The following is a 24,008-nucleotide window of genomic DNA, read 5'->3' as shown; positions in this document are numbered from 1 at the left end:
CTGGCCAACATGGTGAAACCCCGTCTCTACTAAAAATACAAAAAACTAGCTGGGCGCCGTGGCGGGCGCCTGTAATCCCAGCTACTAGGGGGGCTGAGGCAGGAGAATCGCTTGCACCCGGGAGGCAGAGGTTGCAGTGAGCTGAGATCATGCCATTGCACGCCAACCTGGGCAACAAGAGCAAAACTCCGTCTCAAAAAATAATAATAATAATTTTATTGATTGTAATGATGCACACAATACATGAACCCAATACCCTCATTTAAAAATAGATATGAAACAAGGATAAGGTAGGTTTCACCCTTTCCTCTCTTCTTACTCTGATCCATTTGCTATGTATCTTTCCAGACCACTTCTACATTTCTAAGTATGCAGATAGAGGCAAGAAGATTGCTTGAGTCGAGGTATTGGAGGCTGTAGTGAGCCATAGTTGCCCCACTGCACTCCAGCCTGGGTAACAGAGTGACAGCCTGTCACTAAAAAAGAAAAAAAAAAAAGTACACACATATACTTGCAGCAAACATGTAATTCTTCTGTTGTGTCTTATGCTGTTGAGTTTTACACAAAGGCTGCACTGAATGGATCATTTGGTCCCATGCTTTTCATTTGACCACATTCCTAGGAGAGCTAACCATGTGAGTTCATCTAGACTGACATCATTTCTCCACCACCTCATTCTTGTTTTGTTTTTATTTTTTAATTTTTTATTTTACTTTAAGTTCTGGGATACATGTGCAGAACGTGCAGGTTTGTTACCTAGGTATACATGTGCCATGGTGGTTTGGTGCACCTAACAACCCGTCATCTATCCACCACCTCATTCTTGTAGGCTGCTGCATTGCATGTAATAAATAGCTGTTCCATAATTTAAGAGGCCATTTTCCTATTGATGGATATTTAGGTTGTTTCTAGTTATTTGTTTTTACATACCATCTTGCCTTAAACACCCTTCTGTTGACTCGTCCTCTTGTTGACCCTCCGCGGGCTCCTTCCGCATCCTTTGCACCCTCTTGGGCCAATGCCTAACCCTTCTGCAAGGGTGCTACAGGATACCAGCCGACCAGATGGTTACAAATTCCTGCTGTCTGTCCCAGACAGCCCGGAAAAGCGAACAAAAAGCCGTAATTCTTCTTGTAGCTTCTCCAGTCTCCAGCAAATCAGCTTCAAAAGCACAAGAAGCTATTAGCTACAAATGCCTGCCCCGAGGGAGCTAGGGACTTCTCCGGGGTCCCGCATGTGCAGCTAGGCTCAAGGTTTAGCTTGTAGTGACCTTTTCCTCATTTTAATGGTTAAAAAAAAGGCCAGGCGCAGTGCCTCACGCCTGTCTGAGCACATTGGGAAGCTGAGGCGGGAGAAGCCTGAGCAACATAGTAAGACTCCATCTCCATAAAAATTAAACAGAAAATTAGCGGGGCGTGGTGGCTCACGCCTGTAATCCCAGCTACTAGGAAGGTTGAAGCAGGAGGATGACTTGAGCCTGGGAGGTGGAGGTTGCAGTGGGCCGTGATGGCGCCATTGCACACCAACCTGGGAGACAGAGCAAGACTCTGTCTCAAAAAAAAAAAAAAAATGTAAAAAACACACCCCTAGGTAGTTTTATATGCTAATGATACCTGTGATGCATGTTAGAGCATGTAGATGCTGAGCGCATGTGCCAACTGCAGGCCTATCTTTGCATGTTTGACCTCAGCAGTATTTTATGAATATGCATGTACAGCTCCCATAAAGGCAATTGCCCTTAAGGTACTAGGGGCTGCCTCTCTCTTTTAGCAGCCTGCTTTGCCTCTCAGAGTGTACTTTTGAAGCAGTTACACTGTCTGGGGTATATACCCTGGGGTTCGTCGTCTCGCACCAGGAAAATTTAGGTCACGGACACACCCGAGGAGTTTAGGAGCTGAGGTTTAATGGGCAGAAGAGAAAGGAAAGAGAAACAGCTCTCTCCGGAGAGAGAGGGGTCTCTGAGTGGAAAAGACTGGCTGGTAGTGATGCACTGCATTTTATAGTCCAGCTTGAGGAGGCGGTGTCTGATTTACATAGGGCTCACAGATTGGTTCAATCAGGTGTGACATTTACATAGCAGGGAAGGCTGATTGCCCCACCCTAATCTTATTATGCAAATAAATTGTCCTTGGTGGGCTATCTTATCTGCTCCTCCCTGTACACTTGGCTGGCAGAGAAGAGGTGATGAAGCCGCCATCTTGAACATGTCTAGTCCCTAGTTCCCTGTGGCATTTACCCGTGCAAGCTCCCAGCTTGTTTGTCTATGTCTGCAGCTCCACTTTACAGGCTACTCTTTGTTAGAAAATGATTTGGGGCTGCTTTTCATTAAAAAGAAAAGCCTTACCGAGGACTCCCATGCTCTTACTGTCTGCCTAAGTGATTTCTTCTTAACTCCTGTATCACTTTTGCTTTGCAATAAACTTCTTTGCCTACTCTTTGGAGTACTTTGGACTCACTCTCAAATTCTTTTACGTGGCGAAGTCAAGAACCTGAACCGGCCAACTGACAACACTTGGACATACCTTCTAGTGCACGTGCATCTAATTTGCTTTAGGACTATTTGCATCTCAGAGTGTACTTTTGAAGGAGCTACATTGTCTGGGGTATATACCCTGGGGTTCATCGTCTTGCACCAGGAAAATTTAGGACACAGATAGACACGAGGAGTTTAGGAGGAGATGTAATATTTCTATTTTGAGGACAGATCATGAGATGCAGACACAAGACATTTAAAATGCTACCAGATACAGGCCAGGCACAGTGGCTCACGCCTGTAATCCCAGCGCTGTGAGTGGCTGAGGCAGGCGGATCACTTGAGGTCAGGAGTTCGAGACCAGACTGGCCAACATGGTGAAACCTTGCCTCTACTAAAAAAAAGAAAAAAATTAGCTGGGCATGGTGGGACGTGCCTATATTCCCAGCTGCTCTGGAGGCTGAAGGAGGAGAATCTCTTCAACCCAGGAGGCAGAGGTTGCAGTAAGCCAAGATCATGCCACTGCACTCCAGCCTGGGCAACAGAACAAGACTCCATCTCAAAAAAACAAAACAAAAAACAAACAAACAAAAACAAAGTTACCAGATACAGTCCAAATTGCCCTCCAAAGTGGTTAGATAAATTTACCTCCCAACAGCAGTGCACGAGGGTTCTCATTTTCCTATGCCCTTGATGGCATGTTCTTGAAAGTGCTAAAGCTGCATTTCTTCACTAAAATTCTGTTAGTCACACTTTTTACTAATTTATACTTTCATCCAATAAGGTTTGATTATTATTATTATTCTTATTTTTGAGGCAGGGTCTTGCTCTGTCACCTAGGCTGGAGTGCAGTGGCACACTCACACCTCACTGCAGCCTCAAACTCCCAGGCTCAAGTGATCCTCCAGTTTCAGCCTCCCGAGTAGCTGGGACTACAGGCATGGATCACCATGTCCAGCTAATTAAAATTTTTTTTTTGTAGAGATGGGGAATCTCACTTTGTTGCCCAGGCAGATTTTGAACTCCTGGGCTCAAGCAATAGCCCCACTTCGGCCTCCCAAAGTCCTGGGATTACAGACATGAGCCACTGTGCGGGCCAAAGATTCTTTTAATTAACTCTAGTGAAGTGGGCAGAGCATTCATTTTATTTACAAGTACTATACTCCTTCCCTTTGGCCTTTAAATACAATTTATAGGCAGCATTGATTTGCACTTAGAGACACCGTCTAACACAGGTCTCTGCTGAGAGAAGAGAAATTAGTCCATTCAAAATCTGTGTGTGGGCTAAAGGCTAAGGGCTTATGCAAGAAAAGGTTTTTTTTTGGTTTGTTTTTTTTTTGTTTGTTTGCGACGGAGTTTTATCTTGTTGCCCAGATTGGAGTGCAATGGCGCAATCTTGGCTCACTGCAACCTCCGCCTCCCGGGTTCAAGCAATTCTCCTGCCTCAGCCTCGCCAGTAGCTGGGATTACAGGCTGGCCTCGAACTCCTCACCTCAGGTGATCCGCCCGCCTCTGCCTCCCAAAGTGTTGGGATTACAAGCATTAGCCACCACGCCCAGCCGAAAAGATTTTTACAAGAAGGGCAAGTGTTCGCTTTTCTATCAATATGTTAGCAGTCTGTATTTCCACATGTTTGGTGGTAAGAAACCTTTCTTCCTTGGTTTCTAAAGTTTGGAAGTCTTTGCCCCTGAGTTCATGAGATTGCCAGAGAAATGATTCAAACAACTTCATTAAATACGTAGTTACTTCATGCCTGGGGCTTTACGTTTTTATTTAACCTTTACAACTCTCTTTTCCATTCTTATTGTCATCAGAAAAATGCAAATCAAAACCACAATGAAATACCATCTCATGCCAGTTAGAATGGCTTTTGTTAAAAAGAAAAAATAGCAGATGTTGGTGAGGCTATGGGGAAAAGGGGAACATTTTTACACTGTTGAAGTAGAAACCCCGTCTCTACTTTATACAAAAAAATTAGCCGGGCGAGGTGGCGGGCCCCCGTAGTCCCAGCTACTCAGGAGGCTGAGGCAGGAGAATGGCGTGAACCCGGGAGGCGGAGCTTGCAGTGAGCCGAGATCGTGCCGCTGCACTCCAGCCTGGGCGACAGAGCGAGACTGTCTCAAAAAAAAAAAAAAAAAAAAAAAAAAAGAAAGAAAAGAAAACGTGGTATCTATACACCATGGAACACTATGCAGCCGTAAAAAAGAACAAAATCCTGCCCTTTGCAGCAACATAGATACAGCTGGAAGCCCATTATCCTAAGTGAACTAACGCAGAAACAGAAAACCAAATACTGTATGTTCTTGTAAGTGGGAGCTAAACATTGGATACACATGGACACAAAGATGGGAACAACAGATTCTGGGGAATGCAAGAGTCGAGAGGCAGTTGGGGGAAAGAGTTAAAAAACTACCTGTTATGTACTTTGCTCACTACCCGGGTGACAGATTCATTTGTAAAACAAACCTCGGCATCATGCAATATAGACAGGGTTTCACCATCTTGGCCAACTGGCCAAGCTGGTCTCGAACTCCTGACCTCAGGCAGTCCCCTGGCCTCGGCCTCCCAAAGTGTTGGGATTACAGGCATGAGCCACTGCGCCTGGCCTCGGTTTTTTTTTTTTTTTTTTTTTTTTTTTTTTGAGACGGAGTCTCGCTCTGTCGCCCAGGCTGGAGTGCAGTGGCGTGATCTCGGCTCACTGCAAGCTCCGCCTCCCGGGTTCACGCCATTCTCCTGCCTCAGCCTCCTGAGTAGCTGGGACTACGGGGGCCCGCCACCTCGCCCGGCTAATTTTTTTGTATAAAGTAGAGACGGGGTTTCACCGTGTTAGCCAGGATGGTCTCGATCTCCTTACCTCATCATCTGCCCGCCTCGGCCTCCCAAAGTGCTGGGATTACAGGCATGAGCCACCGCGCCCGGCTTGGCCTGTCTCAGCTTTAAAACCTAAAGTCCTGCATCCCAAGAAAACCTCTAGTCCAGGCAAACCTAGGTGGTCACTCTTGGATGGAGTTAGGATTTCCAGTGGTCTTGGACAGAAGGGCGACCTCCCTTGAGCTACGAAAGAAGGCGGAGAGATGAAGAGCAGGATTAAACAAACAAGTGTGCGGGCTTTGGAGCCAGGGCAAAGCTCTGCCTCTTAGCTGTGTGATCTTCTTGAAATTATTTAACCACTCAGATTCAGTTTCCTGTAACTTGCGGATAATTAAACAAGAATGAGCCGTGTGAAAGTGCCTATCCAACTGTAGTAGGCTCGCAACAAGAGTTTAAATCGTTTTTATTCATCCCCGGTCCTAACTGTTGCCGCTGCTCTGTGTTCCACTCTTCTATCTTTAATTTCTCTCCTTGACTGGTTTCAGCTTTGTTCTCTCTGGTTCCTGTCGGGTCGCTCCTGCCACTCACGTTGAGTACCATCCACCGCTAGAGGGCGGAATAGAACAAACCAAGATGGGTGCCCCTCTAGCTCTCTATGGCGTCTGCTCGCCGAGCCCCGCGAAGGAGGCGGGGATTCCGTCATGTGACCGGGGTGCCGGGCGCCGGCGCAGGCGCGGTTGCTGCATCGTCGTCGCCGGGCTCAGTTGCCCGCGCTGTTTTGCCTTCTTGACGCTTGAGGCGGCCGCTGGGGGGTCCTGTGGCTTTCCCTCCTGCCGCTGGGGACTGCAGGCTAAGGCCATGTCCCGAAAGCAGGCGGCGAAGAGCCGGCCGGGCAGCGGCAGCCGGAAAGCCGAGGCCGAGCGCAAGCGGGACGAGCGGGCTGCTCGCCGGGCCCTGGCCAAGGAGCGGCGGAACCGGCCGGAGTCCGGCGGCGGCGGCTGCGAGGAGGAGTTCGTCAGCTTCGCCAACCAGCTGCAGGCCCTGGGGCTGAAGCTGCGGGAGGTGCCGGGGGACGGGTGAGGCGGGCCGGGAGCGAGGGAGGCGGCGCCGGGGGACGCGCCGGGCTCGGCCTGGCGACCGTCACCCGCTCGCGTCCATCCATTCATTCGGGCTGCCCGGGCGCCTCCCGCGAGCCAGCCACGCTCCGAGTGCAGGGCGTCCAGCTGCGAGCGAGGCGGACAAGCCTCTTGCCCCGAGACGCTCGCGGGGATCCCAGAGGGTCCTAACCATGGCAGACGTCGCGAGCGAAATAGAAAGTGGGTCCTGAGACCGTATACGGGAGCAGAGTCACTGGGTTGTGGCCAGGAAGGGCTCTCTGAAAGGTGACATTTAAGCTGAGTTCTGAAGGAATGAGATGGAGCCAGGCATTGGAAAAACAGTCATCATGAGGATAAGACCGATCGAAGGAGTTTGAGTAAGCCCCGCTTGGTAGAACGCTTTGCCTGCTTTGAGTCCTTGGTGGTTGGGTGATGCCCCCATTTACATTTGTGAAATTAGGTCGCCTGTTGTTTACTGAGCTGAAGGCAGCTTCTCTAATTCCTGCTTCCATGGGCCTCAGTTTCTCTGTAAGCAAAGGTGCTTACCCAAGCCTTCTTGGGACTTAGACTGAATCCAGGTCCAGCTTTCTTTAGGGAATGCGGAGGGAGAGAGTGGGGAGGAGGAAGAAAATTACCTTCAAGAAAGAGGATATGCTCCGGGAACATGGATGGAAGAAGGAAAAGGGTCAGGAAGAGAGGAGAACTGTGAGCATCCCCATTGCAGGGGCAGGTAAAAGGTTATCTGGTTGTCAGCTGTGTCACTTTGGAAGACGGAGTGTTAATAACAGCCTGGCTTTTGTTTTTTTCCTCCCAGTATTTGAGTGCTCAGGTCCTGCAGAGGGAAGACTAAAATGAAATTAAAGACCATACGGAATTGCCTTAGTTCATTATTATTGTTGATTTGTAGAGACGGGGATTTTGCTATGTTGCCCAGGCTGGTCTCGAACTCCTGGCTTCAAGCGATCCTCCTGTCTCGGCCTCCCAAAGTGCGGAGATTACAGGCATGAGCTACCACCCCCAGCCAGGAATTGCTTTAGATATTAACTGCAGAAGAAGGTGTTTTAAAAATTTTCACATTACATTGCAGCTTATTGATTAAGACCGAACTGGTCCTATTTCCCTTTCCCACCGTTCCTATATATGCTCATTGCTTCAGGCAAAAAGAGTTCACCACACTTTGCTGCGTTGCTGTTTTTGCTTAAGATGCAGTTGGAACTTGATTACATTTATTCACCATCATCTGGCATAGTGCTTGGTACATGGAAGGCAGTCAGTACATTTTTGCTGAATGAAATATAAAAATAATAGAGGGAGACCAGCTAGCCTAAGCATAAGCACAAGACACTGTTATAGAAACAAAAATACCATTTGAATACAGTGGAATTGCTGTGGAACATGGGGGCTTTTCCTTGCAAATGATTGAATTGTTTGTGTCTGCTGTGCTGGATGTAGTATTCTCAATGTCAGGGTGCCCGGAAAACTTAAGTACTCAATAGAAGGTTACTTAGGAGGAGGAATCAGCACAAGGAGTTGTAAATTCTTGAGCCGGCTTTCATAAGGTTATGGGAAACTTTGGGGGTATTACTTCTCTCTATCCCCATACCCCCATACACAGCATACTTCTCAAGTTAATTCAGCACGCCTTAAGTAAGGTGCTGGGAATATGTTGATGACTAAGATAGTTAAGGACTTTATAGCCGAAGGTAGAAACATGTAACAGTGGGTCTCAGCTTTTTTGATGTTAAGATCTCTTGGAATTCTTAAAAATTATTGGGAAACCCAAATAGCTTCTTTATATGGGTTATAGCTATAAGTATTTACTATATTAGAAAGTAAAACGGTTTTAAAACACAAGAATACACACACATTCTATTAGCGATCAGAGTGATAACTTCATGCATCAGGTAGCCTCTGGAAAACTCCACTGTGCACTTGCGAGAGAATGAGAATGAAAAAGGTACATTACATCTTAGTTTTGAACTCATGGATACTCTGAAAGCATATCAGAGGCCTTCCCACATCTCCTGTCCCTTGGGCCACACTTTGAGAACAGATGATACAAATAATTAAAATATAGTTTGATATATTTTTATTAACAGTGACTGATTATAATGGTACTATTGAGAAGGAAAAGGCAGTAGCCTCTGAATTGGCCAGGAAGGCCTTCTCATTCATTCGGTAAATACTCATTAAATTCACTGCTAGCTGCCTCTCAGAGGGTGTCATAGTCTGGGTCATGAAGGACCAATAGGAGTACACCAAGAGAACATTCCCATCTGAGGAGGAGTGTATACAGAGGCATAAGGACGCGATGTTTTTGGGAGATCTACAGGTTGTTCAGGGTGACAGTAGTGTAGGGCACAAGGGTAGAAGTAACAGGCAGTGAAGCTCCAGAGACCAGCTGGACTGGAGTGCTCATGTCTCTCTTCCAAGGTCCCTGTTCTTCGGACAGTGTTGGATAAAATGATCATATTTCCTCTTGTGTGGGCTTCATGGAGCTAAGCACCTTGTGTTCACAAGTCCTTCACATGAATTCCATTAGCTGGACTGTGGTTCAGCCCTCGTCAGTATCATAGTCCCTTCAAATGTGGTGATGACAGATTTTATCACTGCAAGGGATGGTGTTTCCTGTGTATGTGATGGGCTGGCAGGTGTCAACAGATTCTTCTCCCCGCCCCCCAGACAGAGTCTTGCTCTGTCACCCAGGCTGGAGTGCAGTGGCACGATCTCGGTTCATTGCAGTCTCCACCTCCTGGGTTCAAGTAATTCTCCTGCCTCGGCCTCCTGAGTAGCTGGGGTTACAGGCACCCTCCACCACACCCGGCTAATTTGTTTGTATTTTTAGTAGAGATGGGGTTTCACCATGTTGGCCAGGCTGGTCTTGAACTCCTGACCTCATGATCCACCCGCCTCGGCCTCCCAAAGTGCTGGGATCACAGACGTGAGCCACCGCGCCCAGCCAACAGATTATTTTATTAATATTTATTAAGGACTCAGGGTGAAATACAATGAAGTTAAAGACTATTAAAAAAATAGTTGACATCTCTAGCGTTCCCTCTTTTCATTCAGATGTGATTACAATCTGGAGTAGCCTGATAGAGTATCTGTGGGCATGTTCATTGTTGACAGTATGGTACCTGTAGCATTCTGGAACCCAAGGGGATTTAGGGATGAATTAGCCAATATCCTGTAATATAGCCTTTACATGGGTTGAGTCAGCTTAGCATAGATTAATCAGGGAGCTACTTAGAGGGTTTTGTAGTGCTTCCTGGACCAGCTTCATATCTGGCGTGTTGTCTGAAAGGTGGACCCACATAAATTGGATTCATTTTTCAAAGCAAGAAAGAAGCAGTTTAACCTTGATGTTGTCCTTAAAAACATGATTGGCTGTAGTGTGAAAAGAATGTATAACTCTATTTATTAGGCCACACAGTATTAACATCCCTCTGAACTACATCTAGTTGTGTCTTACTAAATGTAGTTCTGAGTTACGTTACTCATTAGCAGTGTTCTAAAACGGAAACACTGAAGAATCACTAATTTTAGCTATTTATCTGTTACTAACAAGTAGTTTATTTTTTAATTTTAGTTTTGTTTTTAATATTGTAGGATCACAGTAGTAGAAGGGCATTCACACATCATTTCGTCTAGTTAGTGCCTGTGTCACCTGAACGGCACTGCCATCTTTTGTGCCTCAGTGGTTTTCAGTTGGGTGCCATGCTAGAATATCTGGGGAGGAACTTTTGAAACAGTTCAGGGCCTGGGCTCTCCCCTAGATCAACTACATCAGAATCTTAGAGTGGGGCCTGGTTATTGATTTTTTTTTAAAAAAGAATTTTACAGATGATTTTTATATGCATCCATAATTGAGAGTGACTGATTTAGAGTCTAGATTCTTGACTAGTGTTTCTCAAACTTCAGCATGCAACATAACCACCTGGAGTGCTAGGGAAAACACCTGGAAGGGCTACATTGCTGGGCTCCAACCCCAGAATGCCTGATTGAGTAGGCCTGGGTGGGCCCCAGAATTTTCATTTCTAACAAGTGCCCTGGGGATGCTGATGCTCCTAGTCAGGGAACACACTTTGAGAATCAGTGAGCTAGATCAGTGCTGTCTAGTGAAAACAGAATGTGAACCACTTATGTGATATTAAAATTTTTCCAGTAACCACATTAAAAAGAAACAGGTGAAATGAATTTTAGTATATTTTATTTAAGCTATTATATGTAAAATATTACTATTTTGACATACAATTCTATAAAAAATTATTAATGATCTCTCATATTTTCTTTTTTTTTGGAGACAGAGTTCACTCTTGTTGCCCAGGCTGGAATGCATGATCTCGGCTCACCGCAACCTCTGCCTCCCAGGTTCAAGCTACTCTCCTGCGTGTCAGCCTCCCGAGTAGCTGGGATTACAGGCATGCGCCACCACACCCAGCTAATTTGGTATTTTTAGTAGAGATGGGTTTTTCCATGTTGGTCAGGCTGGTTTCAAACTCCTAACCTCAGGTGATCTGCCCGCCTTGGCCTCCCAAAGTGCTGGGATTACAGGTGTAAGCCACTGTGCCCAGCCAATGATCTCTCATTTTTTTTTATATGACCTCTTCAGAATCTAGTATTTTACACAGATAGCACACCTCACTGTGGATTAGCCACGGCAGGTGCTCAGTATACGGCAGGTGCTCAGTAGTCACGCGGTTAGCAACCCCTATTAAAACAACACACATCTAGACAATTGCTGTGTATTGCTAGTTATAGAAATTGGCAAAATCCTGAGTCTATATAGTCTACCTCTATAGAGCTAAGGTGAAATTACCTTTTATTTGCCAAAATCTATGTCTCTGTAGGAGCTTCCAGGTTTTAGTTTTATTATACAGGTATAATTTTAATTTCACATGACAGTTGGAGGTATTGATCATGTCCCCCTGAGCCTTCTTTAGGCCAAACATCACTAGTCGTTCTTCATATTGTATTTAAAACCACATCATCTTATCTGAACACGTCTCTCTCAAAATACAGTAGCTAGAATGGTACCCAGGACCCTAACTGTGGTCTGACCTCAAATAATAAAACCTTCTCCTTTTCCACATATTTACTATTATGACTGCAGCCTAGAGAGCACATTAGGTTTTTTGGTGCTTGTGTTGCAATATCATCTAATACTAAATTATTGCGCACTCAAAACATTTGCATGCTCTTTATGTAATTAGTTGTTTTTGTGAACTCAAATGCAAGACCTGCCTTATATCCCTATAACACAGTGGTTCTCAAATGGGTGGTTTTGCCCTCCAGGGGACATTTGACAATGTCTAGAGACATTTTTGGTTGTCACAGCTGATGGGGAGGGAGGTAGTGATGTTCTACTGGCAGCTAATGGCAGCGGCCAAGTGTTCTCCTAAACTTCCTACAGTGCACAGGAAGCCTCCCACAACAAAAAAATGATCCTGGAATGCCAATAGTGTGGAGATTGAGAAGCCCTGCTGTAGGTAATGGTGAGATTGTGAACTCAGGAAGTGGCCCACTCTATGAGTGGCCCTCATAGAGGCCCTTTGGGCAACGGTGCTTTGTTCTCATGAGTTTCTTGAGAGCTCTTGTTGGGCTCCCCTAGGGAAACCCAGGTCACTGGAGTGTTTGTTCATTACCTTGTAATCTTGTCAGAAGAGGAAGTGATTTATCTATTTTGACTTGTTTTTGGTGAGCTCAAAGAAAGTTTGGTAAGTATAGAAAAGCATATTAAAAAATGTAACAATTACTCTTAAATATTACCTTTAATTGTACTACCTAGGGGTAACCATGGCTATTATTTTGGTGTTGACATTCGAGTGAGAGCCACGTTATTTGGACTTGGATCCTGGGCCTACCACTTACTAGTTTTGTGACCTTGGGCAGGTTTCCCGTGAGGAACGGTAATAGGACCTTTCTCAGAGTTGTGAGCACTAAACATGTTTAATACATACATTGTGTTTAGAACAGTCCCTGGCACATTGTAAAAACTATTTAAGTGATTGTTTCTGTGTGTTTTCTTGGCATACGTTTGTGTGTGTTTCTGTCTGTGTATGTATATAGCGTACAGATGAGTATGGTTGAGCTCATGTGGCATATACATACAGTTTTACACCTTTTTTGGAGAACATTTGCTCATGTTATTAAAAGTTCTTACCATACGACTGTAGAATACCATGAATTTTGGTACATTAAATGTAAAATAACTACATAAATTTGTGATAAACCACATCTCTTAAACTAAATTCAAGAATAGACTAGTGGTGGCAGATACTGATTAAGAAAAATTGGAGAGAAAAGCTTGACATTTAAATTGTTTTATCGATTAGCTTACTTTTCCCCGTGGTTAAAAAAAGACTACCATTGTCAGATTTTAGCAAGACACCTCAGTCTAGCCTATAGAACTCTATATTCCATTCCTTCTGGAATGTCGTTTTAGATTGTTGGAAAGCTTCTTGGTTTTTAATTTATAGAATCTGTCTTAATTCTCCCTTCCCCTGCAAAAAAAAAGAAAAAGAAAAAAAAAAAATATATATATATATATTCTTACACATTAGAAGAGATTCCAGCCTTTCTATAGCTTTCTGTTGAAAATACACTTTTCTGAGTTGAAAAAAAAAAAACCCTTTTTTCCTACACATTTAGACATGAAATCTTTCTGAAAGTGATGAGTTTATATTTTGGAATCACAGTGTCATAGTTTTTCATTTGGAAGAGTAAACAGTTGGGTGTAAAACTGGGCAACTGTTTGGCTTCAGAATTGTTTATTTCCATAGTTTTAAGGATACCAGATTGTGTTTGTCTTGTTTGAGTCTCTGTATCTAAGCCTCTGTGTTTGTGATAATTTGGAATTTAGAAGCCTTTGAGGGGTTTGAAAGTAAAGATAACTCTTACAGTTTATTACCAGTATTTTAATTTTAGAGAAACAAAATATGGTGTTTAAAGTTTTCATTTGGCAGGAATAACAATGGCATTGTTGCTCCCTGGGTGATCAGTGAGGAGGCGAGGAGGAAGTGTCTTTCCATAGTACAACTGTTTGTTGTCCAAGTGCTTTCCTTCTCATGACTTTCTCCGCTGTGTTCTTAGGACTCAAACAGAGTATTGTTCAGTTGTTAGTATCGGGAGCTTGACAAATTGCTATTTTTTGGGTACTCTTTGTTAAATGAATGATTACTTAGCTGGGCAGCTGTAGTGAAACTTGTTTTAGAAAAGAGGCTCTAGATAGGACATCATTTTGGAAGAGGATCTGCAAATCATAGCCCTTAGGCATGGAATGACCTGTAAGGTCTGGACCTTGTAGTCAGGTGGTTAGTGTATCACCGGCTCCACTTGTTGAAGCAGCTGAGGCCCAGGGAAGTTTAATGACTCTCCTGAGTCAGCTAGCTGGTACATGGGGAATAGAATCCTTGTTTGCTGCCTCTCAATAAGGTAATGTGGTTGAATATGCCCTGGTGCTGTCCCCCGTGGTCTTGGAAGAATCCTGGACTGTTAGAGTTGAGTCTTCACTTCTGTGTGCCCAAAATATTTCCATGGATGATCTGGCATGAAGCGTCATTGTTTTAGATGAACTGAGTTCATTTTTGAAAGGTCTTGACTCATGTTGTTGTTTTGACAGCAATTGCTTGTTCAGAGCTCTTGGTGATCAATTGGAGGGACACTCACGAAATCATCTCAAGCACAGACAGGAGACAGTGGACTACATGATAAAGCAACGGGAAGATTTTGAACCCTTTGTAGAAGATGACATTCCTTTTGAGAAGCATGGTAGGTTCACTGTGGAACATTGGGTCCTTCAGGAGTAATGCATTGGGTAATTAAGTCCACTGGCATCCTCCACCCTCCCATCCAAGGGTTTGGTTATATAAATCACGACATTCATTTATTCAGCAAATAATTGTTTGCCTACTTGGTCGGCGGCAGCATGCTAGGTAGCTGGAGATCAGTAGGTTTAGCGGTATATGCCCTTAATAAACATGATGATGTTAATTGACCTGAAAAGCGATTCATGACTTCTTGCTCAGTGGGGTGGGAACAGCAGGCTATGACATAGCTTGTATAGACTGATCCTATTTTTAAAAGGTATACAGACACAGCAGGAAAAGTCTGGAAAGATACTGTTTGTTAATTCTTAGCTTCACTTATTTTTCAGAAATTACTCATTCTCTTTAAACTTCTATAGAAGGGAGATAATAATAGCATCTATCTCATAGGGTTTTTGGTGAAGATTAAATTAGATAACAAAATTAAAATAAGCCCTTAGTAAGCGTTAGCCATCTGGGGATCGTGGGACTATGGTATTTTAAATTGTCTTCTCTAGACTTTTTCTGACTTTTAGATGATCATGTATTACTTTTAAAATTAGAAAAACCAATAAAATCATGTTAATTTCTCACCAAAACCCCAAACACAATCTGTTTTCTTTGAGGCAAATCAGTTAGTGATTTTAGTTGGTTCCTGTTTAATAGGCATAGATCTTACAGAAAATGCATATGAACTTGTAAACTTTAATTTCAACAAATATTTACTGAGAATCTACTGTGCTCGCTGCTGATATGTTTTACAAATGGCATTTTCATCACAGGGCTCATAGTCTTTTCTGTCTGTTGTCAGGAAAGGGGATTGATCCTTTTATTTTAGCGAGCTAACTCTGGAGGCCATGCCGAGAATTGATGGGGAGGGAGACTGAGCAGGGAAACTAGTTAGAAGGTCTCCACACTGGCCAGATGAGAGTAGAGGAGGTCTCCCTCACGGCAGCTACTGAGGATAGTGAGTAAGGCCCAAACCAAGCCACACTTTGGCAGTGTAATTGACAGGACACATTGCAGGTGAGGAGGATAGAGGGAGGAGACAAGTGATTCTGAAGTTCCTGCTTAGGGAATGGGTAGATGACTGTACCATTAGCAAGAGAGAGGGCAGCAGGAGGGGAATATTTGGGAGGAAAGCTATCAGTGATCCCAAAACCTTTCCCATTCCTCACTAGGAAAGAACTTACTCAGTAGGCACCAGACACGGAGCAACCAAACTTCCAGTGGGTGGTTTGTACCAGTCACTGAGTTCAGATGGTCTCTCTTCCTGGAATTACTTTTTGGTTATCAGATAGACATAGTTTACTGGATAGTCAGCAGTTTACAAATTAAATGTATGTATATGGGACAAATTTTGTAGTTGAGTGCTGTGTGAAATGAATTGTGTCATTAATCCTGTGAAAACATCATTTTGGATGAAATGAGTTTTTAGTTTGTGATGTGAAACTCCACTTTGAACACTGTCGGTGAAGATCACATGGTGGATTTGGGAGTGTTACAGGGTAGGGAACTCAGATCTCCAGTTGCCAATGTGATAGTCACTGTAGATGGACAGTGGAAAGGTGTTTTCTTGAAATGGCACTATGCATACCTGTTGCTTAGAGCTGCTTAAGAATTTGAGCATCACAGAAGTAAGACGTCACTTTGACGGCCAGAGCAGAAATGAAAAGAAACGTGGAAGTCTGCACATTGTCGTTGTGTGTCAGTTAAAGGCTTGGCTTATTACATTGATCAGTCTTGAGTCAGTGTTACCTGTTTTTAATGTCAGTAGGCCTATCTTGTTGTACTGTGAGATTCTCGAGCAGGGACTGTGTGTCTTTGTTTTGCGGTGTGGCAGTGCCCGGCGTCTGGTAGGCATTCATAAAGTATTTGTTGAGTGAATAAATGAATGGTTCACTAGACTATTGAGGACCTCATCACCCTTGCATCTGGCTGTATCTTTAGGCTTATTCTTTTCTTTTAGACTGTGGCTTCAGAGAATCAGCAACATGTTTCCCCCAACTGTACAGATATCCAGATCAGAACCTGAGTATCTTAATGTTTATCTTCCTCCTTCCTCATACCCCTTCATTACATCTTATCACTCTACTTCAGTAGTTTTTCTTTCACTGCTACTGCCCCATAAAATCAGACTTCTGTGGCCATTTGCTTAGATCTCCTGAATACTGTTTGGTATCGTCGTCTCTTGATTCCCTCACTCTGTTTTCTACATAACAGCCAGAGTGAGATCTAAATGTGTTTTTCCTCTGTCTAAAACCTGTTGGTGACTCCCCTGTTGACCTCAGGATAGAGCCCAGACTTTTTAGTTCTTCATGATCTGGGATTTTCTTATTTCTATGTCCTCATCTCTTGCCATTCCCCCCAGCGTTTTCTCACTTCCTCCACCTCTCCATCTCAGCATTCTCAGTTCCTGCCATACTAGAGTTTTCTCTCTCTCTCTCTCTCTCACATCTGTCTCTCATCTACTTAGAACATCATCCATTTCTCCTGTCTTTTTTTTTTTTTTTTTTTTTTTTTTTTTGAGACGGAGTCTCGCTCTGTCGCCCAGGCTGGAGTGCAGTGGCGCAATCTCGGCTCACTGCAAGCTCCGCCTCCTGGGTTCACGCCATTCTCCTGCCTCAGCCTTCCGAGTAGCTGGGACTACAGGCGCCCGCCCCTGCGCCCGGCTAATTTTTTCTATTTTTAGTAGAGACGGGGTTTCACCATGGTCTCGATCTCCTGACCTTGTGATCCGCCCACCTCGGCCTCCCAAAGTGCTGGGATTACAGGCGTGAGCCACCACGCCCAGCCCATTTCTCCTGTCTTAACTCCTCCTTGTGCTTTGGGTATTAGCTTAGTTGTCTCAGTTGAGAAGCTCCTCTGATACACCTTACCTCCCCCTCCTCAATTCCTCAATTCTTGTATCACCTGGAGTTAGCCAAACTGTAGGGTTTGAGAGCACAGTCCTTGCATGACTTCCCTCAACTTTTGGTACCATCTACAAGTTGGGGTCTCCCAGAACCTCCCTTAGATTCCGTAATATGGTAGTAGGACTCACAGAACTCACTGAAAGCTATCATGCTAACAGTTATGGTTTGTTACAGGGAAAGGATACAGATCAATACTACTAGCCAAAGGAAGAGATGCATAGGGCAATCTAGAAGGGTTCCAGACACGAAGCTTCTGTTGTCCTCAGGGCATATTCTCATGGCGTCTGTGTGTGATAGTACACACAGAATATTGTCACCTGGGGAAGCTTACCCCAACTTTGGTGTTCAGAGGCTTTTGCTTATTGATTTATTGTCTAAGTGGTTGAACTCAGTCTCCCCTCTCACCCTATCACCACCACAAAGGTCTGATGCCGGATGTGGTGGAGGGGCCCATCATGAATAACAGATACTCTCATCACCTTTGGGAATTCCAGAGGTTTAGAAGTGACCTCCCAGGAGCCCAGCATAAAGGCCAGACCTCTCTTTGGGCAAGGCCAAATTCTTACTGTACATGCCCTTCCCGAAGCACTTGTGCATCGTTAGTGCCTGTCTTGTTTGCCCCTCACTGGTTGTGAACTCTGCGAGGGCAAATTGATGGAGTGGCTGAGAGCCAGGACCTTGGCATTGGGCTGCCTAGGTGAAACCTCAGCTCCACTGTGTACCAGCTCTTTGACCTTGGCACAGTTTTCAGCTATTTTGCATCTGAGTTTCGTCATGTATAAAATGGTGTGTATAATAGTAGTTGTCTATGAGATGTGATTAGACCAGTGCTTGACACATAATAACCATTCAGTAATGCAAGCTGCTAAGATTACTGTGTTGATTGGTATGTTCCCAGTGCCTTTTATTGAGTTAGCATATTGGAAGTTATCAGTAAACATTTATTGAAGGAAGAAATAAATGGATCTTTACTTTATGAATGACTAGTGTTCTTCTCAGTAGCAGTCTTTGTATTGTTCAACTAGCTGAATTCCTAGATTCTGACAAAGTTAATGGGCTTTTCCAGATCTATATCCTTGTTTCTCATTATTTGGAACTCAGTAAATACCAAAGCATGTTTGCATTTGGATTTTTCCACTGTAAAGACGTCGTTTTTCTCTCCTATTTCCATGCAGTGGCCAGTTTGGCAAAGCCTGGTACTTTTGCTGGCAATGATGCAATTGTAGCCTTTGCAAGAAATCATCAGTTGAATGTAGTGATTCATCAACTTAATGCCCCTTTGTGGCAGGTAGGTCACCTGTTTAAACATTTATCTTAAGCTCTTGTTTCTAAATCAGTTTTGGGAATATGCGAAGATGATGGGGCTTGACCTGTGAACATGGAATTATGCAGAGTGACTGGACTGTGAGCCTAACCAAAGACAATATTGTTGTGGTGGCTCAGAAGTAATCCCTGTGCTATGTACAAATGGAGTCCAGAGTATAATTTAGAAATGTTTTAAAATGCTATACATATTCAACAGTCAGCTAATTGGGCAGGTTGGGGACAGAGAACCTAGTGTGGAAACACAGGCCACCACCCCCTAAAGTCAGTGCTGCTTATTGCTTTGTACCTCAGCTCCTAAAGACTGAGCATGTGGTTTCTGTTAATTCCCCACCCACCCTGCCCTGCTCTACCACTCCCCGATTTCTCACTTTTACTAATTAAAAAGTTAAAATACAGTACTTGTAGAAAAGTTAGAAAATTGAAAAAGCTCATAAAGGGAAAAAATTTTATTAAAAATTACATTTAAAATTTTATTGAATCACCCAGAGAGAGATTGCTGTTAATGTTTTAGTGAGTATTCCTGTCATTCACACGCACTTAGCTATAAAACATTGATACATAACTGGAAAGGAACATACCACAATGTTTTTACACACTTTTAAAACACACATACGTATCCATATCCACATACATGTGGACACTTCTGTGTTATTAGCATAAAGGTAACAGTGCCCTTTTTTTCATGTGATACCTGCATATATTCCTTTGTAAATTGCTCCGTCAGTCTTTGCTGATTAAAAATAGGTTTATAAGGATATAATTTACACGTAGCAAACTTCATCCTCTTCCAAGTGTACAGTTCTGTGTGTTTTGACAAACAGTCATGTAACCACCACTACTATCAACACACAGACTACTGTGGAAAAAGTCACTTCCACGCTCTTTGTACTTTGTAGTCACTGGCCCCCTCCCCCAATACCCAGCCTCTTGTAGCCCATTCTCTGATTTGTCCTTATAGCTTTGCTTTTCCAGAATGTCGTATTAAAGAATGCAGCCTTTTGTCCCTGGCACAGTGTCCTTTTAACAAAATTATGCTACAACAAAATAAGATACTCCAGGGAAGGTGAGAAATTTTACCTTATGGGGATAGAATGAGCAGGAGTGAAACAGTATCTGCTTGTGTTCTTTGGGGCAGTGTTGCGGATGTCCTGACATCAGGATACCAGATAGAGCTATCATATTTTCCATGGGGCTCTCTTTTCTAAGGGTGATGTTTGAGCAAGAATACTGGTTACTCCTTTGTTCTATTTTTTGTCATTAAACTTACACTGTTTTGCAGAAGTTATCAAAACCATTTGAATACCCAGCATAATGACCCTCACCTTGAAGGAGAATACTCAGTACCAACTCCGTAATCAGCTTGCCTTTTCCTCCACTGATGACTTTTTTCCCAAAGTTTCTTAGTTACCTAGGTAGTTGTGGAAGACAATTCTGCATAGGTAAAAATTTTTTTCAAATATATTTCTGTAGTGTTCTGTTTCATAAATTCCTGAACATTGAAAGTACATCTTCTTGAAATAAATTTACTAATATTTCCATTGGATCCCCCTATGTCTTCCTACCCCAGTGAAGCATCTTGCAAAATTTAAGAACTGAAACTGCATTGGTTGCTACTGTCATGGTTATGAGCTCTTACATTAATAAAGAGTCGGCTTACACTCGTACCATGGAGTTATTGAAACCTACATTTTTTTTCTGGTTATAATTGGAATATGTGTTCCTGTGAACAGTCTAGATGTATATAACATAGAATGTGAAAGTCCTCTGTAATCTGCCCATGAAAGTCACAGTTAACAATTTGGTGAATATTCTTCCAGTTATGTTTTCTATTCATCTATGCTATTCATGTATATATATCATTATAATTAAGTATGTAAGTGCTTTAGGGATTATGTCATTCCAAGATTCTAATAAACTGTTTGCTTTCACATTGCTCTTCCTGGGAGACAAATGGTGCTCTCTGTTTTGTGTGTGTCTAAACCAGACTCTCTGCATTTGAGATCTACGTATTCTACTGGAAAAACCTTCCGCAGTACTGACATCTAGACTTGTGTGCTTCCTGTTTGTTCCATGGCTTTTGCTTTGTTTTTAGACCATGGATACTGTTTAAATTAAGGGTAGTATCTTACTACCTGTGATTTTCAGTAAAAAGAACGTGCTGATGTTTTGGAGTTTAAACAAAGGAACCGTTACTGGGCTTTCTAAGGGACAAAGTCAGAACGAGAGTTTGTGTGGAGGTGGCGAGTTTTATTTGGGGTGTGCCCAGACCTTAGGGCTTCTGTTCTGCACGACTCTTGGGAGCCCCATTCTTGTGCTGTGCGTCAGGGGGTTAGTTCACATAGAATACCTTGTGGTGGCGCCTCTGGGGTTGAGCAGTGCAGGCCATACTACTTCATGTAATTGTGCTTTGAAGTTGATGTAGGTGGGAGGTTTGGGTTTGTTGATAATGTTTCTCACTTAGGTGGTTAACAGAAAATGCTATTTTCATTTTAATGAAGGGTGGATTTACCTTGAAGCTAATGAAGTGTCAGGCCACTCATTTCTAGGACTCGCTTTCTAGGTCTTGGGAGAGGTTCTACCAATTTTATATTTATAATTTTGCATTTTTTTTTTCTCAAAGAGAGCCTTCAAATAGTTAGGGCTTCAAGCTCAACAAGTCTGGATCTGCCCCTGGGCTTTCCCCGTGGAAGGGGCTTGTGCATTAGTGGGGCTAAGAGGTAATCAAGCCTCTGAAGCTTAAGCTTATTTAACTTCATTGCAAGTCTGTCCCTGGTTTTTGAATTTCTTACATGGATTTATTTCCATAGAGTTACATATTAAATAAGCATGTAGAAGCATACACGCGTAGGAAGGAGGTAGTTTGGAAATTGCTTGTGACATATCCCAGGCATGTTCCCAATTAGTGTCTGCATAGACCTGCTGACTGGGCTTCCTCAGCAGGCCAGGTGGGTGTTTCTCTCCAGAGGTTGACAGTGTTCAGATCCTCACTAGCGTGGCCCCTTCTTTTGTCTACAGATTCGTGGTACAGATAAAAGCAGCGTAAGGGAGTTACACATCGCATATCGGTATGGAGAGCACTACGACAGTGTTCGGAGGATCAATGACAACTCGGAGGCACCTGCACATCTCCAGACGGATGTGAGTGAGGCCTCGGTTTTCTCTCGTATTCTCAGCCCTGCAGGAAACAGGTCGAGAGCTGGATATTTGGTGCTAAAAACCCGTGATGTTTTTGTGGAAACTTGGCGTTAAGAGTCTGTGGGCCTGATTTTAAAAATATTTTTTATTTCTTAGTTTAGGTGAGAGTGATAGATAAAATTGCTTATTATTTTGCTTTTTCTGATAGTTGATAGTTATGATTGTGTGTGTATAAGATGCATGGAATTTTCAAATTATTTTTATGTTTTAAAATTAATCTACACTTTTTTTTTTTTGGAGACGGAGTTTCGCTCTTGTTGCCCAGGCTAGAGTGCAGTGGTGCGATCTCGGCTCACCACAACCTCCACCTCCCCGGTTCAAGTGATTCTCCTGCCTCAGCCTCCCGAGTAGCTGGGATTACAGGCATGCGCCACCACACCTGGCTAATTTTGTATATTTAGTAGAGACGAGGTTTCTCCATGTTGGTCAGGCCGGTCTCAAACTCCTGACCTCAGGTGATCTGCCCACCTTGGCCTCCCAAACCGCTGGGATTACAGGGGTGAGCCACCGTGCTTGGCCTAATCCATGCTTCTTATCTGAAATCTGAAAACTATAGTAAAGGTAGAGAAGAAAATAAAAAACACATAAAGTCAACTCAGCTACCTGAATGTACATTTTGTTACTGTTTTGGTAGATTTATTTTCAGTCATTTAATGCATTAAAATATGGTTGACTTTGTATTTATATAGCTTTGTTTCCTGTTTTTAAAAATTAACATTATTGCAGAAACCTTTTCTCCTGTTTTTACACATGATCCAAAACCATTGTTTTTTAAACAGTTTTATTTATTTTTTGAGATAAGGTCTCGCTCTGTTGCCCAGGCTGAAGTGCAGTGGCACCATCACAGCTCACAGCAGCAGCCTTGTCCACCTGGACTCCAGCGATCCTGCCACCTCAGCCTCCTGAGTAGCTAGGACTACAGGTGTGCACCACCATGCTTCGTTAATTTTTAAATTTTTTGTAGAGATGAAGTTTCACTATGTTGCCCAGGCTGCCCTCCAACTCCTGGGCTCAAGTGATCCTTGTACCTTGGCCTTCTAATGTGTTGGGATTACAGGTGTGAGCCATGGTGCCTGGCAATTTTAATTCTTGAATAGGTCATATTTGTCCATGGATTAGAATTCAAAATATATAATGGGATATATAGTGAAAGTCACTCTCCTACCCTTGTACTTCAGCCACATTGTTCTCCCTGGATGCAGTCAGTGGTATTAGTATATCATAAAATCTCCTATGGTTTACATATCAAGCAAATATATGTGTATGTGCACATATTCCACTTTTGCCATTTTTATACTCTCCCTACCACTAGTTGTAGCATCCTACACATCCCACACATACATCCTGCACTGTGCTTTTCAAATTCAATGTGTCTTGGGATTTAGTTCATGGTAGTACATAAGGAACTTCCTGTATCCTTTTTAAAGGCCACGTAGTGTCCTGTTCTATAGATGCATTATAATATTTTTGACCACTCACTTACCAGTGGGCTTTTAGGTGGCTTCTAATCTTTTGCTATTACAAGCAATGTGCAGTACCTTTTATGTACCTCATTTCACACATGTATCTGTGGGACATATTCCTAGAAGGTCCTTGCCACATCAGAGGATGTTGATAGGTATTGTCAAATTACTTTCTAACAAGATTTCACCAGTTTAAGCTCCCACCTGCCGTATGTGGCTCTTTTCCTGCACGGTGCACTTTGTCAACATAGTGTTAACACATTTTTAAATCCTTTTCATTGTTAAGGGAAAAATTGTTTACTTAACCTAGTTTTAATTTGCGTTTCTCTTATTTATGCATCTTTTCCTGTGTTTAAGACATATTTCTATTTTCTTTTTTGTAAATGGTGTTCATTTTCTTTCCCCATTTTTTCCCTATTATGTTGTCTTAATGATTTTGGGGAGCTTTTTATGTATTAGGGAAATTAGCCTCTGTCTGTGATATGAGTTGCAAATAGGTTTTCGCATTCTGTCATTTGTCTTTTTCTTTCTCCTGTGGTCTTTGCTATGAAAGAATTTTAGATATTTTCATGGTTAAATTTGTTAATGATTTTATTATATGCCCTTTGGATTTTGGGTCATAACTAGGAAAGTCTTTCCCACTCTGAAGTTAAAAATAATTCTCCCATAGTTTATTCTAGTACTTTCATAGTTTCACTTTATTTATTTTTTGAGACTGGGTCTCACTCTGTCGCTGAGGCTGGAGTGCAGTGCCATGATCATGTTTCACTGTGCCCTCAGCCTCCCAGGCTCAAGCGATCCTCCTGAGTAGTTGGGGCCACAGCTGTGCAACACTATGCCTGGCTAATTTTTTATTTTTTGTAGAGACAGGGTCTCACTTTGTTGCCCAGGCTGGTCTCTAACTCCTGGACTCAAGCAACCCT

The 24,008-nt window shown here is 43.1% G+C and overlaps 1 protein-coding gene across 2 annotated transcripts in view; it reads left to right on the top strand.

Moving 5' to 3' along the window:
* The first annotated feature begins 6,023 nt into the window (after window positions 1-6,023).
* Window positions 6,024-24,008, top strand: part of OTUD3 (OTU deubiquitinase 3) — a 31,038-nt gene continuing 13,053 nt past the window's right edge. For both annotated transcript variants that reach the window (XM_015129802.3, XM_015129797.3), the window contains exons 1-4: window positions 6,024-6,360; window positions 14,003-14,151; window positions 18,277-18,389; window positions 21,443-21,565. In XM_015129802.3, the coding sequence (XP_014985288.1) occupies window positions 6,143-6,360; window positions 14,003-14,151; window positions 18,277-18,389; window positions 21,443-21,565 (603 nt within the window). In that variant the 5' untranslated portion in view covers window positions 6,024-6,142. The remainder of the gene's footprint in view (window positions 6,361-14,002; window positions 14,152-18,276; window positions 18,390-21,442; window positions 21,566-24,008) is intronic.

This window comes from Macaca mulatta, chromosome 1 (genome assembly GCF_049350105.2).
Source record: "Macaca mulatta isolate MMU2019108-1 chromosome 1, T2T-MMU8v2.0, whole genome shotgun sequence".
Classification (NCBI taxonomy): Eukaryota; Metazoa; Chordata; class Mammalia; order Primates; family Cercopithecidae; genus Macaca; species Macaca mulatta.
The sequence above is the reverse complement of the archived record's forward strand: the minus strand, read 5'-3'. Positions and strand labels throughout refer to the sequence as shown.